The sequence below is a fragment of the Anguilla rostrata genome, chromosome 1 (assembly GCF_018555375.3).
Source record: "Anguilla rostrata isolate EN2019 chromosome 1, ASM1855537v3, whole genome shotgun sequence".
Lineage (NCBI taxonomy): Eukaryota > Metazoa > Chordata > Actinopteri > Anguilliformes > Anguillidae > Anguilla > Anguilla rostrata.
In genome coordinates, this window is record NC_057933.1 from 73,199,674 (window position 1) to 73,221,476 (window position 21,803).

The window sequence follows — 21,803 nt, forward strand, 5'->3', positions numbered from 1 at the left end:
CACTTTTGCGGTTACATCATCTACACACAAAAAAAAAAACATAATTATATGTTATGCAGTAGGGGTAGGCTAATGAGAAGAATGGAAATAGATTCAAACTGCTGAACTTTGCTGGATGTTTTCGTGCATTGGCTATTTATTGTTTTGATTGCTTTGATTTTACTGCGAGTCTGCTGTGTCAGGGTTTTTCAACACATACATGTCACATTTTTGATTTCCCTACTCTCAGACTAGCATATCATTTTAACCAGGCCTTCTACCAAATTCAGTGCCTACTGACCCCTGTCAGCTGTCCCTCAAACCCCTTGTGACACAACCACTCCCTGAGCTGTACCAGCACAGCAGTATTTTGGTGAAAAGTCCATCAGCAGCTCCACAAATCTGGAATATAAACTGGGGTACTGGGTATAACATAGCAGCATTCCCACTCTGTCATACCGCATGCATCTCGCTTTTTGCATGGCTGGCTGCTAGCTCACGAACCCTTCGAATTGACTGAAGATGTTTCGGAGATGAGACAGATCCACAAATACAACTGAGCATTGAAGATACAAAATAAAACTGAAGGATAGGAAATGCTGTTGAAAAATAAATTGCATTTCTTAATAACTGTAAATCCTGAAATTGTACAAACACAGCGCTGACTAACACAGATATAAAGGAGATTAAAATCAATGCTCTAGAGAGCTAAAAAAAAATAAAGAGATACTTTTTACCAACATTTTGAAAAATAAATAGCTTAGTCTAAAACCCTCAAACTGTCACGCATGCATTACAGTCTTTTACACAGGACAGGTAAATGTTAAATAGTCACCTGTTAAATAGGCTGTCTTTTACCGACACATCAATTATAGCTGCAAATATCAAAAACGGAGCCGACAAGTATTTTGTGCAGTCCATTCTAGAACTCGTCTGCCTTTTGACTCTCAATTTCCAATCACCTCGACGCCATATCCATCAAATATCGCTCCTAGTTATCATCCCATTAAAGTTCCACTCACATAGAGCTCTTTCAGTTTACAAATATAAAAATCCATACTCCCCCAAACCCATTATGGTCACTGAAAGCCTCTTTATCTTGGTGTGGGATTTATTTTCAGCGAATCTCCTCTCTATTGCCAGTGTCATCGAGTTTATCCTTTCACTGAATTCACACCTTCTTAATTTACCCCACATACCGCCTCCCTGCTTTTCTCTCTTTCAATATCCATCTTTCTATACATCTCCCAAACACACTCTCTCTCGTTCTCGCTCTCCCCCCTCAAATTAATTAACAGAATAGTCTGATCATATTTTTTTCTTTTATATGAAGGGAAGTACAGACACAATATAAAAACCAATATGCAAATCTGTTTGTGACTATTTTAAGCTATTAAAACCCCACCAGAAGTACATATTAAAATAAAACTGTCCCTACACCTAACTGATCCATTCTAAATGAATTGGCCCATAGTCAGCACATCTGTATCACAATGAAGTCTTTTTTTAAAATACATCATTACATACACATGTTTTTCTGTCCTGATATGGCTGTGCTGTTTATGTCCGAGTGGGAAGCGTAAAGTTCAGTTCAGTTCAGTTCTCTTCAGCTCCTGCGTTTATTGGAGTCTTGCTCTAGGTGTGATGTCAGGAACTGTGCTAGTTTGGGGGTTGGGGGTGGGGGGGTGTCAGGATGATGTCATGAGGACATGGATCTTTCCATCTCTCTCCAACTGTGCCTGTCTTTCTGCGAACTCCCCGCTGCCTCCATCTGTCCATGTCTTCCCGGGACTGACGGCATGCCCCACAGCACTCCACCTGTGCGTGTGAGAGAGGGACGGAGAGCAGGAGAGAGTCAGAGAGCAGGAGAGAGGGACGGAGAGCAGGAGAGAGGGATAAAGGACAAGGGGAGTGCAGGGGAAGAGTCACACAGTCAAAGAATGTTGATTGTCTTTGTGGCCAACAGTCTTGTCTACTCTGTTTCTGTCTGTGTTTCTGTGTCTGTTTGTCTCAACATATCTCAGAACAGGACAGAACACTTATTTCCACATGCACACACACACACGCGCAGAGGCACACACATGCACACACACACACGCACACACTCGCTGCATCTCTCTGATACTCACTGTCTTGGGTCGCCCGTGAGGATGAAGGCCTGCTGTAATCAGCTTCTGCTACTTCACTGCACAGAGAGAGGAGATTACCACAGCTATCCCATCAGCCACCTCACAAGCCCAACCTACTGCTCACAGGCTGGCATCTGAGAACGCAGATGCTGCTGCTGCTTAATGTGTTTTTTAGGAAACACAGATAGGGCGATTTTGCACACCTGTTGGAAAGAGACTTTGCCAACCTGAGGTCGCAGCCCCCTAGGATTCCCAGAAATGGCCTCCTCATTCGCAGAGGTAAAAAATACACGTTCAAAAAGTAAACGATCACCCCAGTATTTTGTTCCAATCACCTGAATTATCCTAATTAGCACAATTCTTCAGCCAGGAAGTTGAACTAATTAGTGAAATCAGCTGTCTGAGTTCATGGGTGGTGGAACCACACAGCAGAACTTTTACTTTCTGACCCCTGGACTCCCCACCTCTGCTCATTGTTGGATGACTGTTCCTGCATGCATCAGGACCATGGTACAATGGGAGAGAATCCTTAGGTCCAGTTCCCATGACATCCATGACTGAGAGATCCCCCCCCCCTTTCTCCAGCAGGTTTGTTGGGAAAACAGGCAACTCGTTGCACATCAGTTCCCTTTAATTTTCATAAATACCAACCAACAAACACCACCCTCACTCAACATAGATCAAGATAACTGTCACTCATTGGTATCATGTGTGCTAATTCTATGAAGGGAGGCTGATTTCAGTCTGGGAAGTCACCTGCTGCCAGTAGCAGACTGTCTGTGGAGCTGTCTGTCTGTCTTTCCATGGGAGCTGCCATGGGCCTGCAAATATATATATAGAGAGAGAGTATGAAGAGACCTCCTAAATGCTAATTAATGACCTCACCGCTGCCCTCATGTGATTGGTTGACTCTCGCTAGCTGGGATGGGCGGGCCCTAGACCTAGCAAATTCCTCAACCTTCCACGCCGAATCATGGTTGGCCAAGTGGCTCACATTTCAATAGTCGACTTTTAACATGTTGTGAGCCTCTTGTGGACATGCTAACATGCTAAATTACGACACACTTAGAGCCACTTGGCAAACTATTGTCAGTCACCACCTGGGATGAATGCTCGGTATAGTTAAGTGGGCAAAAACAATATAAATTTGAGTGTGGATATGATTGAGGTTGACATGTGAAAAGAGAAACTTGCTGGAGGAAGGTAGGCTTAAATCCTGTCTCTCCCTGTACCGTGTAGTGGTAACTTAACGACATTTGAAGAAACACTAGCCCTGGCGTATGCTGCATTTAGTTGGAGCCTTGGCCTGGACAAAGCCGCACGCTCCGCACACACTCAGAGAGAGGCTACAACACTCACGGGCCGGGAGTGAGAGTACTTGTCCAGGATCTCGGAGACGGAGGGCCGAAGGGGGGGCCGAGGGGAGCTGCAGGGGGAGGAGGTGCTGTGCCTTGGGGGTGGGCGTGGAGGGGCAAGGCTGGAAGGGGGGCTCTGATTCCCTGCTTCCAACAGCTGTACGTGTGACAGAGAGAGAGAGAGAGGGTCACTGTAAGACAGGAGAGGTGGAAACAGAGATGCACTTCCTCCTTACTTGCACAAAATATTTACAAATTAGAAAAAAATATTTCCAAAAATTATCCCATATTATAAATAATTTTAATTACAAATCAAAAGAAGAAATGTGCAATTCTTTAGGGAAGGATCACAGCCCAATTGCGGCAGTCATTTCAGCCTGCCATAACCTGAGGGACAGTGAGTGACCACCCACCCCATATAAACATTGTACATATTTATTGATTTACTTCTGTTGCTGTCAATGCTGTTATTTGTATATATTGTTACATTTACCATTATTATTTTAATATTATTATTATTTCACATATTATATATGTATGCTTTGGCAATAAGTATGTCTGTATTTCATGCCAATAAAGCAACTTAAATTGAAATTGAAACTGAGAGGGAGAGGGAGAGAGAGAGAGAGAGAGAGAGAGAGAGAGAGAGAGAGAGAAAGAGAGAGACTCTTGGTTGTACTTGGAGAAGGAGGCACAGCACCACAGACAGCATGGTACATGATGACGTTGCCGTTTCCCATTTGACACTAAATAGGCAACTACAGGATCACACTGTGCCAACTGTGGGTTATATATTTCTCACGGTGTGGCGCTCAGACCTGCATATACAAGCCTGTAATACTCTAGTCGTAATCCTAAAGAGGCATTGTACATCATCAATGAGCTGGATGCCCCAATACTCCACAGTTCCCTTCCCTACCCTAATGGAGGCCAGTTCTTTCATCATTAGTTCCACGTCTTCCAAGTCGTTGTCTTCGTCTTCCTCGAGGTCCGCGTCCTCGTCCTGCACCTCAGTCTTCCTCCCCCAGTTCGACATGAAGGGCTCGATGACTATGGACTCCGTGCCCCTGATGTCACAGCGGCAGTACGGGCACGTGTGTCCGTCCGATTTCTGGAAGAGACGCGGCAAACGACGGGGACACGTTAACCGAGCGGACACCGCGGGGGCGACATCGCTCGGGAGGCAAGAGCGGTTGTCTGGCAGTCGGAGGGTTGCCGGTTCGATCCCCCGCCCTGGGCGTGTCGAAGTGTCCCTGAGCAAGACACCTAACCCCTATTTGCTCCCAACGAGCTGATTGGTACCTTGCATGGCAGCCTTTCACCGTTAGTGTGTGAGTGTGTGTGTGTGTGTGTGTGTGAACGGGTGAATGAGAGGCATCAATTGTAAAGTGCTTTGGATAAAAGCGCTATATAAATGCAGCCCATTTACCATTCACCACTCCGCACTGCACCACCCGAGGCACAGAGGGAGAGTCAGGCTAGCAGTGTCACTCTGATAGCAACAGTACACACGTATGCTTCAGACAGCACCTACGGCCATAATTAGAAACAGAAAACCGGTGGTTATTGTGGCAGCTAAGACCTTGTCTTTCTGAGAAGTGTCTACGCAACATATAAGTAGAAGCGTACGCTAACGAACAGGAAACTGTGGTCCACTTGTTTGGACGTTTTTTCCCCCGCAGAGCTTTAAACTGTACTGCTAGCAGCTGAAATGGACATTGAAGCCAATTAGCACCTAGGTGCTATGAGACTGCTAACAGATGCACAAGTGAGCGGCGTTGAGGGTGATTTTGACTGTAGTGCATCTCACTGAACTACCAAAAAACATGTCAATAGCAAGGTAGAAAAGTGTGTTTTTCTAGGTTTGTCCATTGAGAAAACCAAGACAAATTGTTTTTAATTTAGGAACAAGGAACAAGATGCCATTTTTTCCATTACGCTTACTGTTGTTGATTTATGAACAGCCAATCACCAGAAGCTCTCAAATAGAAGAATGTATATATGTATACATATCATATATGCTTATAACTTTTCTTGTCTCATTCATTTTTTCTTTTTCCAATTTTTCTGTTTAAGTGGCGCTGTAGAATAAATGTAGGTCAGAATTTTATTGTTGAGGACCAACTGCAGGCTAATGTGCTCTTATGGCTCAACAGTAGAGGTGTCAAACTTGACTCAAAGGAAAACCAATATGATACGTAGGTGGGTGTAGACTTCCCTTCACATTAACAGTGGTTTGAGCACCAAACTGCCTGATTCACTCTTGTAGAAGTGAACAACATTCACACTACATCTAAATTTAAATGTAAAGGCATACAGTGCAGCATTTCTTAGCCTGTGTTTACAATCAAAGAAGTCTCCTACTCTGTCTTCAACCCCACCCACTCATGCTGAGTAAATTACCACAACCAACGTAGCTAACTGGATAGTTAGAAGTAATGTCAATACCATGTAATGAGCGAATGTGAGCGACACTTAGCAGGCAGATTAGATTATAGCCTAATTAATTCCATTATGTTGAACGTAACAGCAGATTTAATGCTGGAACTTTAAATAAACATTAGAATAACAAATACAGGTAACACAGGTGCCAGAGTTTACCAGTGCATCATAGATATGCCTTAGCATGGTTATTTTACATTATTTTCAAGGTAGAAAATCCTTGTATACCCTGAAGCATTCAAATTTAAAAGCGTATACAGGGCAACTTAAAGGTTTAGGCAATGAACCAAGCTGATGCTAAGTCACCCCTGTCAGAACTGGCAGTTGTAATTAGCTAATAAAGAACATACACCTTTGGAAAAACCGTTAAACCAGCACCAGCTTTTAAAGCACAGGGCAAGGACTCGAGTGGACATACAGAAGATTAATGAATATTCTCAGTTGCTTGGGAGTGTGCATTTTAAACATCCAGCTGGACACATTACCGTTGATTTGTTTTCAAATAAGCACCAACCAGCTCTAATTAGACATGCATGATAAATTAGATGGTAAATTCTGAGGTAAACTGCTGATCACTGCACTGGGATTAGCTGTGGGTGCCCTTAAACCCTACGTGTGTGTGTGTGTGTGTGTGTGTACATGTGAGCGCGTGCGAGTGGGCTTGTTTGTGTGCGAGTGTGCATGAGTGCACGTGCATACATGCGTGCATGTGTCTGTGTGCATGTGCATGTGTGCAAGCATGTGTGTGTACACTCGTGCATGTGTGAGTGGGTTTGCATGTGTGCGAGTGTGCGTGACTGCACATGCATACGTGTGTGTGTGCATGCATGTGGGAGTGTCTTTGTGTGTGCGAGTGTGCATGCGTGCATGCATGCTGTGTGTGTGTATGTGCCCACACGTGTATGTGCATGTATGTGTGCACACACGTGTGTGTGTGTTGTGTGTGAGTGTGTGTGTACGTATGTGAGTATGTGTGTGTGTGTGAGTATGTGTGTTTCTGTGTGTGAGTACGTGTGTTTCTGTGTGTGTACGTGTGTGAGCATGAGTGTGTGTGTATGTGCGTGTGTTTGTGTGTCTGTGTGTTTGTGTGTGTGTGTATGTTTGTGTGTGTGTGTGTGTCTGTGTGTGAGTATGTGTGTATGTGTGTGAGTATGAGTGTGCATGTATGTGTGTGTGTGTGTGTGTGTGTGTGTGTGCGTGTATGTGTGTCTCAGGCACAGCGGGCCAGCTCACCAGCCAGCTGGAGAGGCAGGGGCGGCAGAGCAGGTGTCCGCAGGGCTGTATCCTGGTGTCCTTGTCCCGCTCTGTGCAGATCTTACACAGCTGGAAGGTGCTGCCCATCTCACAGTAAAGCTCATACTGCTCCTGAGGAGAGAGAACAGACACACGGACGCACCCGGGGTCAGCTACGCTAACCAGAGGGACATTATAGCACATGGAGACTGTGGGACACATCAACTGACAAGCATATAGACAGAGCCACAAACACACATGCACACACACACACACACACACAACGCACTCACATACACACACACACACACACCCACACACACACACACACAGGCCGGCCCAAGGTTTTTGGGGGCCCTCAGCAAGATTTGGCACCAATAGAAATATATTTAGATCAATGAAAAAGCCATTGTCTTAGGGAACACAATTATTTATTAAAAATATATATATATAACCCCGAACCAATTGAGGGGCCCTAAACAAATGTTTACTTTGTTTATTGGGTCAGGCCGGCCCTGCACACAAACACACTCGCACAGACCGGCTGGCTGACAGAGGCTTTCCCGGACATTACGAAAACGCAAGAGACAAGGTCACGTCTCTTGCGTTCTCGTAATGTCGTTCTCTGACAGACACTGCCAGGCATCGTCAGCGCATGGAAAGAGGGGACGCAGTCACGCCGGCGAGCGACGGGATGCCACATCAAACAAGCCAAACAGGAGGGAGGGGAAATGACTGACAGGATGTTGCTGCAGCGCAGAGAGCTCGCGAAAGCCGAAAGGCAGGACAGGGCAGGAAACGGTGAGATCACAGAGTCACAGGCAGAGACAGCTCTTTCACAAAGCACCGGGCGGGGACACTCAGGGATCTCAGCTGAGGCACAATGGCTGTTACGCAGGAGGGGTGTGGTTACCTCAGTCACTTTGATCTTGCCCTTTTGCGCAGGGCCGCACAGGCTGGTCAAGTCGGGGTTGACGTCACGGCCGTCCGGGTACAGGTAGCTACGGCCACACACACCACATTCAGGACACACGAATGCGCAAGTGAAAAACCAGAGGGCCACTGTTACTGTTTGCGCGTTTCCGAATTTGCCCCACAAGGACAAAATGTTACAGCGCCTTCACCGTCAGCTTTATAAAGCAACACTTGTGAGCATGCCGTATGCAGCGCGCGTGTGTGTGTGCGTGTGTCTGTGGGTATGTGGGTGTGTGGGTGTGTGTGTGTGTGTGTGCGTGCATGTGTTTATGGGTATATGTGTGTGTGTGTGTGTATGTGTGTGTGTATGTTTATGGGTACACACGTGTTTATGTGTATTTGGGCTTGTTTGTGAGCCTGCTAGTAATACCCACCAGCCGTCTCTGAAGCCCTTGAGGAGCGCTTGGCACAGAGGTGCATTCTGGGGGATGGTCTGCACAATGACGCCATTTCCTGCCACGTGGCCGATGGCCCACTGGCCCATGCGCGTACAGCTCAGACGAAAGATGTAGCTGACGGGAGAGACACACGTTACCTCTGACGCAGCATGGCTTTCTACTGTGAAGCCCTGTTATTCTATATACAGCTCTATGTTGTATCTATATACAGCTCTATGTTGTATCTATATACAGCTCTATGTTGTATCTATATACAGCTCTATGTTGTATCTATATACAGCTCTATGTTACAGTGTCTGTTTTCATACATCGTTGGACTCCATGAGATGCACTTTTATATTTAAAAAAAAGAAAAACAAAACGGTAAAATGGCTAAAATTAAGTACCAATAAATATACTACTCCCTATTTTGGTTTCACTTTACTCATCTCTCATCCCCCCCTCTCCCCCCCCCTCTCCCTACCTCCCAGGCCGGTGTGTGTAGTTTCCCAGGCGAGCCGTGACCTGGTCATACGTGAGGAAGGCCATGTAGCCGGGGTGCGTCACGGCCAGCTGATTCCAGTTCCGCAGCAGAGTCGTCCAAGGCTGAGGAGAACCGGAGAGAAGGAGTTATGGGGGGCACGGTGGTTCCTGTTACTCTTTGAACAGGATCGCGCAGTGTGTGTGTGTGTGTGTGTGTGTGTGTGTGTGTGTGTGTGTGTGTCGTATGAGAGATTTGGGGCGAAACGCGGCCCTGTGCGATGCGTGCTGGAGGGGCGTGCGGCGGTACCTGGAAGAGCCTGGTGAAGACGTCGAACTCGAAGACGGAGACGTGGTCGTTGCAGGTGAGGTCCACCGTGGACTTCAGGGCCATGGCCTCCATGCCTTCCTCAAAGCTGTGCACCCTTTTCAGCTGCTGCTTAAAAGAGCTCCAGGGCACGATGCACCTGAGAGAGAGAGAAAGAGAGAGAGTGGTGGGGGGCGGGGAAAGAGAGAGAGAGGGAGAGAGAGAGATAGAGAGAATGAGATAATGCATATTTTCTTAATACTATTCCACTGTAATTATCTGCTACTTTATACAGCAGAATGTACCCCAGAAAAGGAGAGACTGGTATTCATACCTGAGCAGTATCCCCCGCCCCACACACCCACCCCCCCAGGCAGAGTCTCAGGTGTCTACTGTCAAATTTCACCTCCCATGAGGTCACTCCCATTTTCCAGTTGCTGTGCCACATTCTGTATTTACTCTCAAGTCATTTGGCACACCTTACAAGGCACATGCACATCATGTCTTCTGCAAACTTTCTTTAAAAAGCTTTCTTTTGTGAGAATGAGTTCATAATAATCAGTTTCACAATTGACATGCTTTCACATTTTTGTGACTGAGATATTCTCCAAACGGCCACGAGCCAGGTGTTACATGCTGAACTTTGTGGAAAAACAGATCGTCTTAGGGGCTGTCAGGAAGTGAACTCAAAACTACAAAACTACAAAAGCACTGGCCCTTTGCGCAAGCCCACGCAGCCCACAATCCTAGGCTGTCACACCCAGTCAGCAGCCAGGCAGGGTGGTGCAAAGCTGGCCTGAGTCTTATCCAGGGGTGGAGGGATCGAGCGGCGGGGTATTCCCCACCGCCTCCTTCAAGACGTGCTCCTCCGGCTGATGAGACCGCTGCTGCCTGCTAACAGATACGTGGGGGTAATGGCTGCGTAGCTCAGCCACGGAGCTGCACTGTGAGAAGAAGTGGTGGCCGGCTAATGGCATTCTGGAGGAGGCGTAGGCTAGCCTGCGCTCTCCTGAATTGATAGACGATGTCGCAGCAAGGATTTGGGCCTGCGTACATGAGCGGGCAGACCGAACTGAGGAAGGAAGGCAGGAGGGCGGGGGTGCTTAAAAAGTTTTTTTTTTTTATGTTGAGAGAAAATGTTGTTTCTACACAGAGCATGAGGATTGGCAGCTTCCTGGCCTTGTTTCAGTTGTATTTTGACTTGTCGATACTTGCAGAATTTAAGCGCCTGCCTGCAGTACCTCTACAAAATGGCACTTTAATGATAACATGTAAGTCGCCAGGTTACCAGAGACCCTCTGAATTCTATTGGACCCAACCCCCTATCAAGTTTATCAAAATCTCAAAATCTCCATTCGGCCCTCAAATGAGGCAGAGGGGGAATGTCACTGCACAAGGCAGGCAGCTTAAATGCCATTCCTTAATTCTGGCCTAAATCACTTCACTTGTCACATGGGTGAGACAATGCTAATTGTGCTTAAGATGAGTAATCACATTATAATGGAATTCCCCATCAGTAGAATGGTAGGTGGGAATGAGTCTGTTTTTTGTTGCCTGTCATGTACCCCTTCCCTGAAGTTTTTACCTTTCCATACCTCACCCTCTCACTCACCTGTCTCCAAAAGCTTTCTTCCAGAACTCCCCAGCCTCTGGTTTACAGAACCTGTAGGTGTCACCTTGAAACTGGCCCCCCGGAAACAAAATCTTCAGCTCACAAAGCATGTGGCTGAATAGCAGGGTCAGTTTGGTCAGGTTCTTCCTGAAGATGAACAATAGGAGAGAATAAAATCAGCGATTGCTTGAAATTCATTTCTGAACAGAAGAAATATATGGAACACAATTATTGGCACATGTACAAATGCATTTTGATGAGTGTAAGCATACTTATACATTTCTTAGAGACACGCAGTAAAGCATTCAGTGTTAAATCAACTCTTGCAGAGTACATATGGTCCCTATTAGACTCATATGTACTCTGCTAAAGTTGAATTAACACTGGACATTTTACTGTGCATAGAGGTGAGCGCTGGTACGAGCAAATTTGTGCTCTGTGTCTCACTATGCACTCTTGCTCTCTGCCTGCTATAAACAGGAAATCACTGTCGCTATTTCCTGTCCTGACTCTGAGCGCTAGAAAGAATTTTCCATTGGTCACTGACCACTTAGCCCCCCCTCAACTGTCACCATAGCAATGCCATCACTTCAAACAGAATAGAATACCTGTCAAATTCCATTGTACTGTTTTTAACAATTCTGCATGCCTACTGCAGGCTTTTATTCAAATACAGATCTACACACAGCAAACAGCACTCTTGTAATTACTACACATGTCTCAGATACACATTAGTTTAAACCGCAGAATTATAACGGACAAACTGAACAGGCTAATGCCCACCGATGAAGTCGCAACTTTTCAGACACGGCAGAGCCTCGATTGTGAGCATATGAACTTATAGTTTTTGTGGTGTGCTGGAAGCTGGAAAATCCCAGGACTAGAAAGGAATATCCATAACAATGTTGTTACATTACAGTTTCTGGCTGATTGGTTGTTTGGGTAACATATACTGTGATTCATCATCTTCGGTACTACGCATTATGGCTTTTAACGGAAATGTTTTTTTCTTCAAGTTTGTTGGTTACTGTATAATGTAGGTTATTCTGAATAGATTCCATCACGTGAAAGTCTGTTGCATTACTGGAACCATTTAGTTCAAAAACAACACCAGTATTACCAAGTGTTAACTCAATAGTGGTCAAATTGCCACTAAACATTTTAAAAACCATTCTTACTTGAAAATGGTGACTTCCTCAGAAAGACATAGCTGACTTCTGTAATATGATGATTTTATGATAATTTTTTAGGGTTACTATCTCCCAATACGTATTATTACTTATTATTATTAATAATACATACATTATTCAAATTCTTCCCCTCTGTACCCATCTGTTTCTTTAAAACAAAGAAAAACAACAAAAAAAAAATCAAACCTCCATACTGTTGACTTTGTTACTTTTAAGCCCCCATTCTCCACTCTGTTGGCAAAAAATTGACCATGACAGTAACTGAGGCACGTTTTCACTTCAAGAAATGGCTGTTTAAAAAAAAAGGAGGAAATGATTTCCCCCTCTTTTGCCCACCACGACAGGCCCCGCCTCTCTGGTCCCTCTTCTGCAAGACCAGGTAATTTTCCATCAGCCGGCACGACATCGAGATGCAGCCTGAGTCAGTCCGCGCCAGGCCAGTGCCAATCTAGGGCACCGAGAACCTTGGTTTTCTTTCCATTGCTTTTGTCTCCTTTGATGTCAGCTGAGATGCTCTTGGCCCATAACTGTCCCATAACCCTCTTAAAGAGCTGTCTTACAACAGAACTCTTAGCAATTCATCATGAACCTTGTGGATATTGAAAACACAGCAGATTTCTTTTCCACAGTGTAGACAAGATGGCCCACTTTTAATAGAACTAAGCTAGGCCAATGCCAGAGCTGGAGACTCTTTATAATGTGAAATAAACCATGAATAATATGCAAAAACACCATCAACATGTCCATGAACACTAACACTAGACTAATTCAATACAAAGTCACTCACAGAATACATATTACACAACACAAGACGCACATAATGGGACTTACCGGATCAAACACATGCACTCACTGTACCTTTAACACGACTGACCACTACTTCCATGCACTCTGGGTCTGCCCACCAGTACAACAATTCTGGAAAGAAATAACTACTAAACTATCAACGTTCTATGGGTGCAACATCCCCCTATCCCCATCACTGTGCATACTAGGAGACTTGGGTATACTTGACACATCACAAAAACAAATCACAACACCTCTACTGGTAGCCCTAACTAACGCTAAGAAAACTATTTCACTAAATTGGAAAAACAGAAAACAACTCACCATCTCACAGTGGTTAAATCTTTTAACAGAACAGGTAACACCGGAACAAAACTCAGCCCTACAAAAAAAACAAGCTGAACAATTCAATGAAAAGTATTCAAAACTTCTTAAATCTCTTAAGCTGCCTGTGAGCTAGTGCCACAACAAACACAAATAACATTTGTGTACATTCACATACATACACAAACACAAAAAGGATCATACACCCACACACTTGCAAACAGATATACACTCTTTAGAGGCAGACATACAAGTGGAAACACACTCACACTAACACAAACACACAACATTGAAATTCTGCTTCTATTTATTTATTTATTTCATCATTTATCCACTCTTTTTTTTCTTTATTTTGTACCGACAGGGCCGGCCCGTGGCATAAACGCTCTATGCGGTTGTTTAGGGCCACAACCTCTGGGGGGGCACACGGCCACGAGGGGGGCCACATGATCGAATGTTTATCTAAGGTAAACAACGTTATGTTCGTAATTACGTTATTTAGCCCTTATCGCGGAACTCGCAACATAAATTTAAAATGGAATGGCAACATTTCATTTCACCCCAGCTTGACAGAATCCAACAGCACCCTCCCGCCTTGACTGAATACCCCTCCCCCACCTCCCCGCTCAACAGAATCAACACCACCCACGCCCCAACCCCCCCCACCACTCAAACGCAGGCCCCCGCTCAAACACAGAATTGTTTAGGGCCACCAAAATCCTAGGGCCGGCCCTGTCTACGACCACCATTTTGTTTTTTTCTACTATAACTGCTGCCACAAATATCATGAATGATTCAAATACTTCTATGCCCAAACTCACTCCACACAGCTGCTTCCCTACAACAATCATTCACCGCACATCTTCTCCATGCATATGTACAGTACATATCTCTATTTCTATATTCTTCATGTTGTTAACCTGTATCCACCTTTACCTTCCTATCTGTCTGTCATTCCTGTGTCTTTGTTGTTGCAAATAAAAAAGTTTTAAAAAAAATAAAGATAACATTTTTTTCTTGATAGTCATGTCAAGCTAGCTTATTAATACAATGTGTACCTGTATTTCTCCAATATACCAAATATTTTTGCTCATAATATTTTTTTTACGTGGCCATATCTTATGGGTTGACAGGTATTCTCTGTCTGAAGGTCAGGTTTCCAATAGTAAGCTCAACAGCAACCGTCACCATCTTTTATTCTATTGTCGAGATCATCAGAAACGGTATCTATGACTGAAACAGCTCAGAAAGAGTAATGCTCGGTCAGTGGACTAGGCACAAAGACACCCGATACGGACTAATCTCAATAATCTGTGTCTTCATTATGGTGTCTAAACATCATAGACATTCTAGATGTAAATAGCATAAGGGCATCTGTACAAATTTTGTATAGTGAAGGAAGGAAAAAGCTCTCTAAGATTGTGAGTGGAAACTTCTACACTTGCATTTTTGTCACATGTGAAGAAGAGCTAAGATCTCTGTGCACTTATCTGCAATTGAAGACGACAACTTCCATTTAAAGTTCATCTACAGTGTGTATGCGTGTGTATTTTTTTATGTGAAGGAGTGTACGTGCCTTTGTGCACTTGCATGAATGAGCATGTGTGGATTAAGAAAAAGAAACCTTATTAATACAATGCGTACTAGATGTTTTTTTCACATTGCCGCGAGTTTGTACGTACGTACAGAGGCCTCCAGCTAAACAGTGAGCAGGGATTAAAGGAGGAAAGATTTTTTTGACTTGTGTATCTTGCTGTACAACATTTCTATAAACCCACATTCCTTCACCTCACTGGCACCAATATTTATATTAGTTCATCTGAAGATTAGTTATCAGAAATTAATGCTTATCTGGGCTTACTTATAATCAAAATTACCATTCAATTGTAGTAATGGTTTATGGACAGTAGTTCTCATGCCATTTTTACCATTTATACCAAAGCCTGAACACAATTTGCCATCGAGGGCTCGGAAATGGTACACGTAAATTAGTGCAACAAAACGTCCGATATGTTGGTGAAATCAAAAGGTCAAATTAGGCAGCACACATGCCTTTGACACATACAAAACACACAAATAAAAATTTGAAACATAATTTTTCACAAATTTAATTCTGAAAGCCTTTTTGTATAACCTTGTTTAGCCTTTCTGTATTCTTTATTATTATTATCTTTGATACTGAATATTAGGAGTCTTAATCAACTAGACTCAAAATTGCCATTTGAAATCCAAAGGGCAGTCACAGGATATGCATAAGCTTCAATTATTTGATTTAAAATGCATTCTTTTTTTAATGCAAAGTTTAGGTTTTATCAGATTTCCTTAAAACAAATTTTGATTTGATTTTGAAGCGCACGATGCATGCAATAAGAAACCCGGCCCTGTGCTTGCGCTTTTATTTACCGCTGGGTTACAGATTACTGGAATGATTTTTCCTAAATCCTGCTGATATATGCTGACTTTTGGAAGATTCTTGTTCTAAATCCTTCAGCCTTAATCTGAGATGGAGACATACCATGATTTCACTTTCATTTTATTTCACGAAGAAACTGATCAATGGACGGTCATTTGTATCAATCTAAAAACAAATGAGTGTCGTTTTTTTTTTTTGGTGCTTTCAGAGGGGCTATTTCCCCTGTGAACTGATTGGTATCGCTTATCTCAGGCGGGAATGAGCAACTATAATAATGTGATTTAAGCAGATATTTGATACAGGACGGCCAAATGTTACTGAACTCCGCCCGCCAACCAAATGTGCTTCATTTCAAGAAATGTCCCCACTTTAACACAAAACCCCACGGCTGTCCGGTTAGCCTTCACTGCAGCGGAGTCTGTCACATGAGGCCAGTGCCGCTCGTCTGACCGACCCAGGCTTCCAACATGCACAGTCAGAGCCGAGAGCAGGCCTGGTTCCCCGGGCTCACCCGGGGAACCGGTTCTGCGGGAAAGCGGTGTCCGCGACATCGTTCATCGACAGCAGTCCCGAGCGGCCACGCCCAAATAAGCCCGGGGGCAGACTGCATGACATTGGGTCATCTGAGCTACTTTAATCTGTGGCAGCCTTTGTTTTCAATACCCTCCCCACCCCCCCACCCCCCCACACACACACATACAAGAATTATGTTTTTCCCATATGAGCAACCGAACCTTTATTTTCTCCCTAACAACAGCACAAATGTGGATACTCCATTGTAATTGAATGGTTGGACTATGTGGCAGCCTATTTTGAGGATTTACGTCTTTCAATAAAAAAATAATAATTCTGCACTGACCAATAAATGTCTTCCATGTGATTTGCAACCTACAATTCCACATACTGAAAGAAAGTGTGCTTTAAAACAGGTCTAGAATCAAGCGTGAGGTTCTTTAACACCCATTCCATTAAACCATTAACATTTAGAAGTTGTCAAAGACAGTTGTGATGAGAACATGAAAAAGAAAACCTCATTATTTTTTTCTTTATAAACATTGTTTGTTTTCTTTGTTAAAAAAACAACATTATTATACCCCTCATTAATGTTCACAAACAGTAAGTCGTTGTGCAGCTTGTCGGTTGAGAGACTAAACTCACTGTGAGTGTTTTTCTCCCAATGACCCGTAGTAGTACATGTATCTGTCCAGCACTAAAAGGTATGGTTCTTAAAGTTCTTTAGCGCATATTGTGAGCATTCTTCCTTTTTGAAAACTATTATTTCACTGCACCGCAAATCAACAGACGTGTAATTCGTTTGGTTTGATAGTCAGGTCGGCCTGTTAAAGAGGTGCACTCACGTGAACATGGGGACGTGGGGTTTCAGCGCGGGGCTCACCTGAAGCTGGAGGCCTCCTCGAACATCCTGTCTCGGCCCTCCTTGAAGAGCAGCACGGCCCGCTCCGTCTTGTCCAGCAGGTGCCTGATGTGGACCTTGAGGTAAACCCCCTCGTCGCCTTTCGGGACGCGGGCCCCCGCCCCGCCGGCTGCCGCCGCCGCCGCCGCCGCCGCCCCCCCCTTGTAGGGCTCCCACATGTCGGCCAGCAGCGCGGAGGTCTCCGCCACCAGGTCGGGCAGGTAGGGGGGGCTGTTCTTGAGGGCCAGCCGCGGGTGGGTGCCCAGCTTGTGCAGCTTGTCCAGCCTCTTCAGGGTCTTCTCCAGGAGCCGCCGGTCCGCGCCGCTCGGGGCCTGCGCGTCCGCCGGCACGCCCAACTTGAACCCGAGCCTCGGGCTCCGGCCCGCCCCTCCCTCGCCCCCCGCCGCCGCCGCCGCCATCGCTCTCTGGGCTGCCCGGCGAGCGCCTCCGTCCCGGGGGGTCAGACCGGCGTCCGCCAGGGCCTGCGTTCGGGCGCCTGTGACTGAGAGAGCGCTAGAGCGACGAGCTTCGGCGGCTCCAGTCAGGGCGCCAGCATGTCCTCGAGCGCGCCTTCCCTCGGCCGCGCGGCCGCGACCACTAGCCGGCACGGGTCCCGGCGACTTCGGGCAGCGGGCAGACTCCCCCCCTCGCAAGCGCTATTCAGAAGTCTGTCCGCGTCCAGAAGTCAGAAGAGTGGTTTTTTTCTCTCAGTCCACTCAGAAGCGCGTGGTGACGGTGTGAAAGAGTAGAAGAAAAAAATGAAAGCGACAGAAGGAGGCAGAAGGAGGGAGAGTCGCCGCAGAAAGGCAGATGAGAAAGTTAACAAAAATCTAACGTCTGAAAGTACAAATGAAAGGGGTTGAACGCCGGAAAGAGGATAAGAATAGGAAATAGCAAAGCCCAATCACATCTTTAAAACTCAAGTGATCAATAAGTTACGAAGATAACAAGATAAGCTTACAAAGTTCTTTCTCATACCGCAAACGAACGATAAGATCAAACCAAAAGAGGAGTCTGTCCTTCCCTTGAGTCAGTTCTCCAAAAGAACTTCAATGGTGTTTTTCAGTCAAAGCATTCTGCTGCCTTCCATTTCAATAAGTAAATTCAAGAAACAAGAGGGGTGTAGGGGGGGGGGGCAAGGGCAGATAACCACTACCCACTCTTCAGCACGCACAACCCTCCCTCCCTCCTCCCCTCCTCCCCTGCTCCCCTGCTACTCACGCTGGCTCGCTCTCTCTTTTTTCCGTGGTCTGAACGCACGCGGCGTTATTAGCGATAGCGTCTCTTCGCATTCGCACGGGCTGTGAAGCAGACCTGTGCCGCGGGAGCAGAGGAGTTCACACCGGCGATCTGTGCGTCGTCTGGGCAGCGCGGAGAGCGCATGACTCCCTCTGCGCTTCTCTGTCTCCACTCGGGTATTTCTCCGCTGAAGGGTTTCCGGGTTGCAGGCAGACCGACAGGTTTGTTTTCTTTGTGTTTAGAAGCCAGTGAGTGTTAGGTAAAGGTAAGGAGTCTGAAGTGCTAGGAAAGACAAAAGACGGAGGGGGCACCAAAGAGCACAGAAAGATAAAAGTTTTTTTTTTTTTCTAAACTGCATTTTTTTTAATGTGTTTTTTTTCACAGCTATCATGACATCTCTGGAAAAATTTAACTTCAGGTAAATTATTCATAATGCGCAGTTTAAAAGTTTTATTGAGGGTGTTTTATAAAAAAAGACGGTTCAGACTTTTTTCTTTTGTGGACTAAAAACTGAATGCAGTGCTTCCACAGCTTTAAAGCTATTATAATTATAATTTAATTATAATTAAAATAATTCTTTTTAATTATTTTAATTATTCTTTGCAATTATTTTCTTTGAAGCAGAGTTTCTCTTACTGTATGAAATGTGCTATACAAATAAATTTTGATTGATTAATTGATTGATTGATTTAAAGCTGATTTTGCAACAGGCATGAACCACATTCAATTACTCTGTCCACATGACCACAACAAAGATGTCAGTTTGCCCTGAATATTTTCAAAAGGTTTAAAGATACAATCCTTTTACTCAATAAACAATCACAAAACAAGAGTGATATGCTCTCCATATAACCAATGATTAAAATGATTTTACATTACATTACAGTACATTGATTCAAATAACCATTTAGTTTTGAATAATCTTTGTATATGAGTTCATTTTCACATATTGGATATCCCTTAAAATATTCATGAGTAGACAGGAATCAACAAAGACATGCAGCCATGGCAACAGCCAAAGCTCCCATAAAAGACTAATAAGCAATGATAACTATACTAAACTTTTTAAACAGGGTTGGAGAAAAATTGCACATTCCCTGACCAACTATTGAAGATAACACATACAACATTATAGCAAATGTGTTCAGAAAAAAAAAAAAAAAAACCTGTTTGAAAACAGAATGCCAAAGAATGAGGACTCAAGGAAGTTAAGCGATAACCTGCTGACACTGCAGCGTCGTGAACCAGTTCAAACCGGAATATCCCAGTGTGCCTCCCCAGTGGGAAACCTCAGCTCAATTAGCATACGACTCAAAGCAGCCAACCCTTGTAAATGGTGGTTTCTTCAAGGTTTACAGAATGGTTTTGATGAAATCATTGTGGGTTTGACCCCTCAGTGCTGTGACGCCACAATGATGAACAGCGATTCGCGTGAGATAACTAAATAGAAAATGCAGCGAATTTCTGTCAGGTGAAAGCAACCGTCCTGTCTGAGATCGCCAGTTTAGTATACTACCAGCTTTTCGTCAAAACAGGCCCATGTCGTCATAATGTCCTGACACAGGGGTCATCGGAACTTCAGCTAACGTCCTGACATGCGAGCCGTCAAAGCAGGACTGACGGGCCTTGTTTTGCCAACATGAAAACGCTAACAATTCTGTGTGCATAATTCTGAACATTCACCTCAGCCAAAAGCAAAAAGCAACAGTAGCAAATCTGTTCTAGGGAAATTAAGGGAGGAAATCACCATAGGTGCAGCGGTCTGTTCCCCGCCTCAAATACATTTGCAAAAGAAATCCTTTGCAAATCCGCCTCTTTGGGAGACAGCCAGCAAGCTAATGCTTCCAGTTAGTTTCACATTAACCTCAGTATCCACGTGCTAAGTCCAAATGAACACTACAATACCACAGGAATATAGGAAGACAAAAAGATTTAATGAAAGGGGCAACTACCAAACTTGGGCCCTGACCTAAAACACAAAAAAATAACATGTTTCACGCAGGTAGAATGGCACTTTACATGGACCTAATTACCTGAAGGCATACCATCACTTCCAAGGTTTTGATCCATTTCCACTCACTCATCATAGTATTACAACAAGTTCAATACAACTCCTCAGTAACTAAGTAACTACCCTTTATGGCAGGAGTTCCCAAAGTTTCTTTCTGATGTGACCACAGTTGAATGTTCACAAATTTATGCAACCCCAACACACTACTCACATTCACACCTTGTGATGTTCGACATGTAGTAGCATGTAGTAGCCTACGTTCACATATTTTAAAGAGACAAAAAAATAAGAATTTTCCCCCCAAAATTTTTAGGTGACCCCATCCTCAAATCAGGCGACCCTACATTTTTAGGATCCACCCCTGCTATATAGTTTTCAATGTTTCCTTTTCCCAGGCCACACACAGCAGCTGATTGGGCTCCATTTTATAGGTGTGGTTCATGACTGTTGCAAAGTCAGCTTCAAGGCTGTGGAAGCACATTTTTGTTTGTGTACACAAGAAAAAAGTTTGAACTGTCTTTTTTAATTTTTTTATAAAACACCCTCAATGAAAACCTGAAACTGTGCATTACAAAACCTGAAGCTAAATTTGTACAGAGATGTCATGATGTAAAAGCAAAAGAAATTAAAGGGAAATAAATTAATAAATATTTAGCAGACAATTGAGCAAGAATTTAAGAAACTGGCCTTCAGTTGAATCAATTGTTTACAAAAAAATTTTATTAAGTTGGTGTACGTCAAACGAATCTAAGATTGTGTAAATGTTCTGTTGAAAGTGTTGTATGTTGATGTGATGAATGTTTATTTCTGTTGGATATCAATATACAGAAGATACGGCATCTTTCAGCAATAAATTGTGTACTAAATGATAAATGTGAAAAAAGATTTTTAGAAAACATAGCCAGTTCTATAGGCATCAGTAGAAGGGCAGTCGCATAGGGCAGTATCTGTATGGAGGGGGCTTAGGCCAAACAAAAAGGAGGGAGGGGGAAACTCACAGGCTGCATCAACGATAGTGTGTGGGTTGACACTATGAAAACCACAGTAACTACGTAAAACCCGCAACAGATCAAGACATACTGTGGAAGTTACATGTTTACAAAGTAAACATCTTTAGTGCACATTGAACCACAAGATGGCAGAATTTGACAGCTTGGCAATACTTTTACAACCCTAGTCTGTGATGACCGAAACAGAAAGTACAATGAAGCATTAAAGTTACCATCTCGAAGATTTCAGTTTCGTTCGTTCTTTGGCGGTACCAATGGCGAGAAGCGGTAATTGCAGGTGTGTTTTTGGACCTCACTTCCCATAGATCCAACCGGATCCAACCAGTGTCGCCTGTGTGACGTCAGTCAGTTGGCGCCTGGGCCACGCCAACTATTACACTTATTTACTGAATAAAAAATGGTTGTTATACAAGTAACGTTATGTACATACTCATTCATTGTCTAACATTAGGCTAACTTAAGCTGTATTTACACTGCTGAGCCAGGTTAAAATGCTGTAGCAGACCTGGGGTAGAATTAGTGATGGT

General features: G+C 44.2%; 1 protein-coding gene across 2 annotated transcripts; it reads right to left on the bottom strand.

Moving 5' to 3' along the window:
* Positions 1-116: 116 nt before the first annotated feature.
* cblc (Cbl proto-oncogene C, E3 ubiquitin protein ligase) lies at positions 117-18,520 on the bottom strand. 2 transcript variants are annotated; one of them, XM_064299151.1, is made up of 12 exons: positions 16,999-18,520; positions 10,890-11,036; positions 9,281-9,437; positions 8,975-9,096; positions 8,488-8,625; positions 8,052-8,139; positions 7,139-7,270; positions 4,383-4,574; positions 3,468-3,620; positions 2,865-2,929; positions 2,109-2,164; positions 117-1,797 (listed from the first exon to the last, which is right to left on the bottom strand). In XM_064299151.1, the coding sequence occupies exons 1-12, from the start codon at positions 17,433-17,435 to the stop codon at positions 1,679-1,681; spliced, it is 1,806 nt and encodes a 601-aa protein (XP_064155221.1). In that variant the 5' UTR covers positions 17,436-18,520; the 3' UTR covers positions 117-1,678. The 2 variants fall into 2 exon arrangements, 1 of the variants encoding a protein (XP_064155221.1); XR_010324117.1 differs by lacking the exon at positions 2,865-2,929 and having other exon boundaries at positions 1,714-1,797.
* Between the last annotated feature and the right edge of the window lie 3,283 nt (positions 18,521-21,803).

Excerpts from the sequence above, each read along its gene's own strand:
- cblc (XM_064299151.1), bottom strand. The coding sequence starts at position 17,435 with ATGGCGGCGGCGGCGGCGGGGGGCGAGGGAGGGGCGGGCCGGAGCCCG. Across the intron at positions 7,271-8,051 it reads GCAAGATCAAAGTGACTGAG|GAGCAGTATGAGCTTTACTG; the intron begins GTAACCACACCC and ends CTCTCTCCTCAG. Across the intron at positions 1,798-2,108 it reads CTCACGGGCGACCCAAGACA|GTGGAGTGCTGTGGGGCATG; the intron begins GTGAGTATCAGA and ends TCACACGCACAG.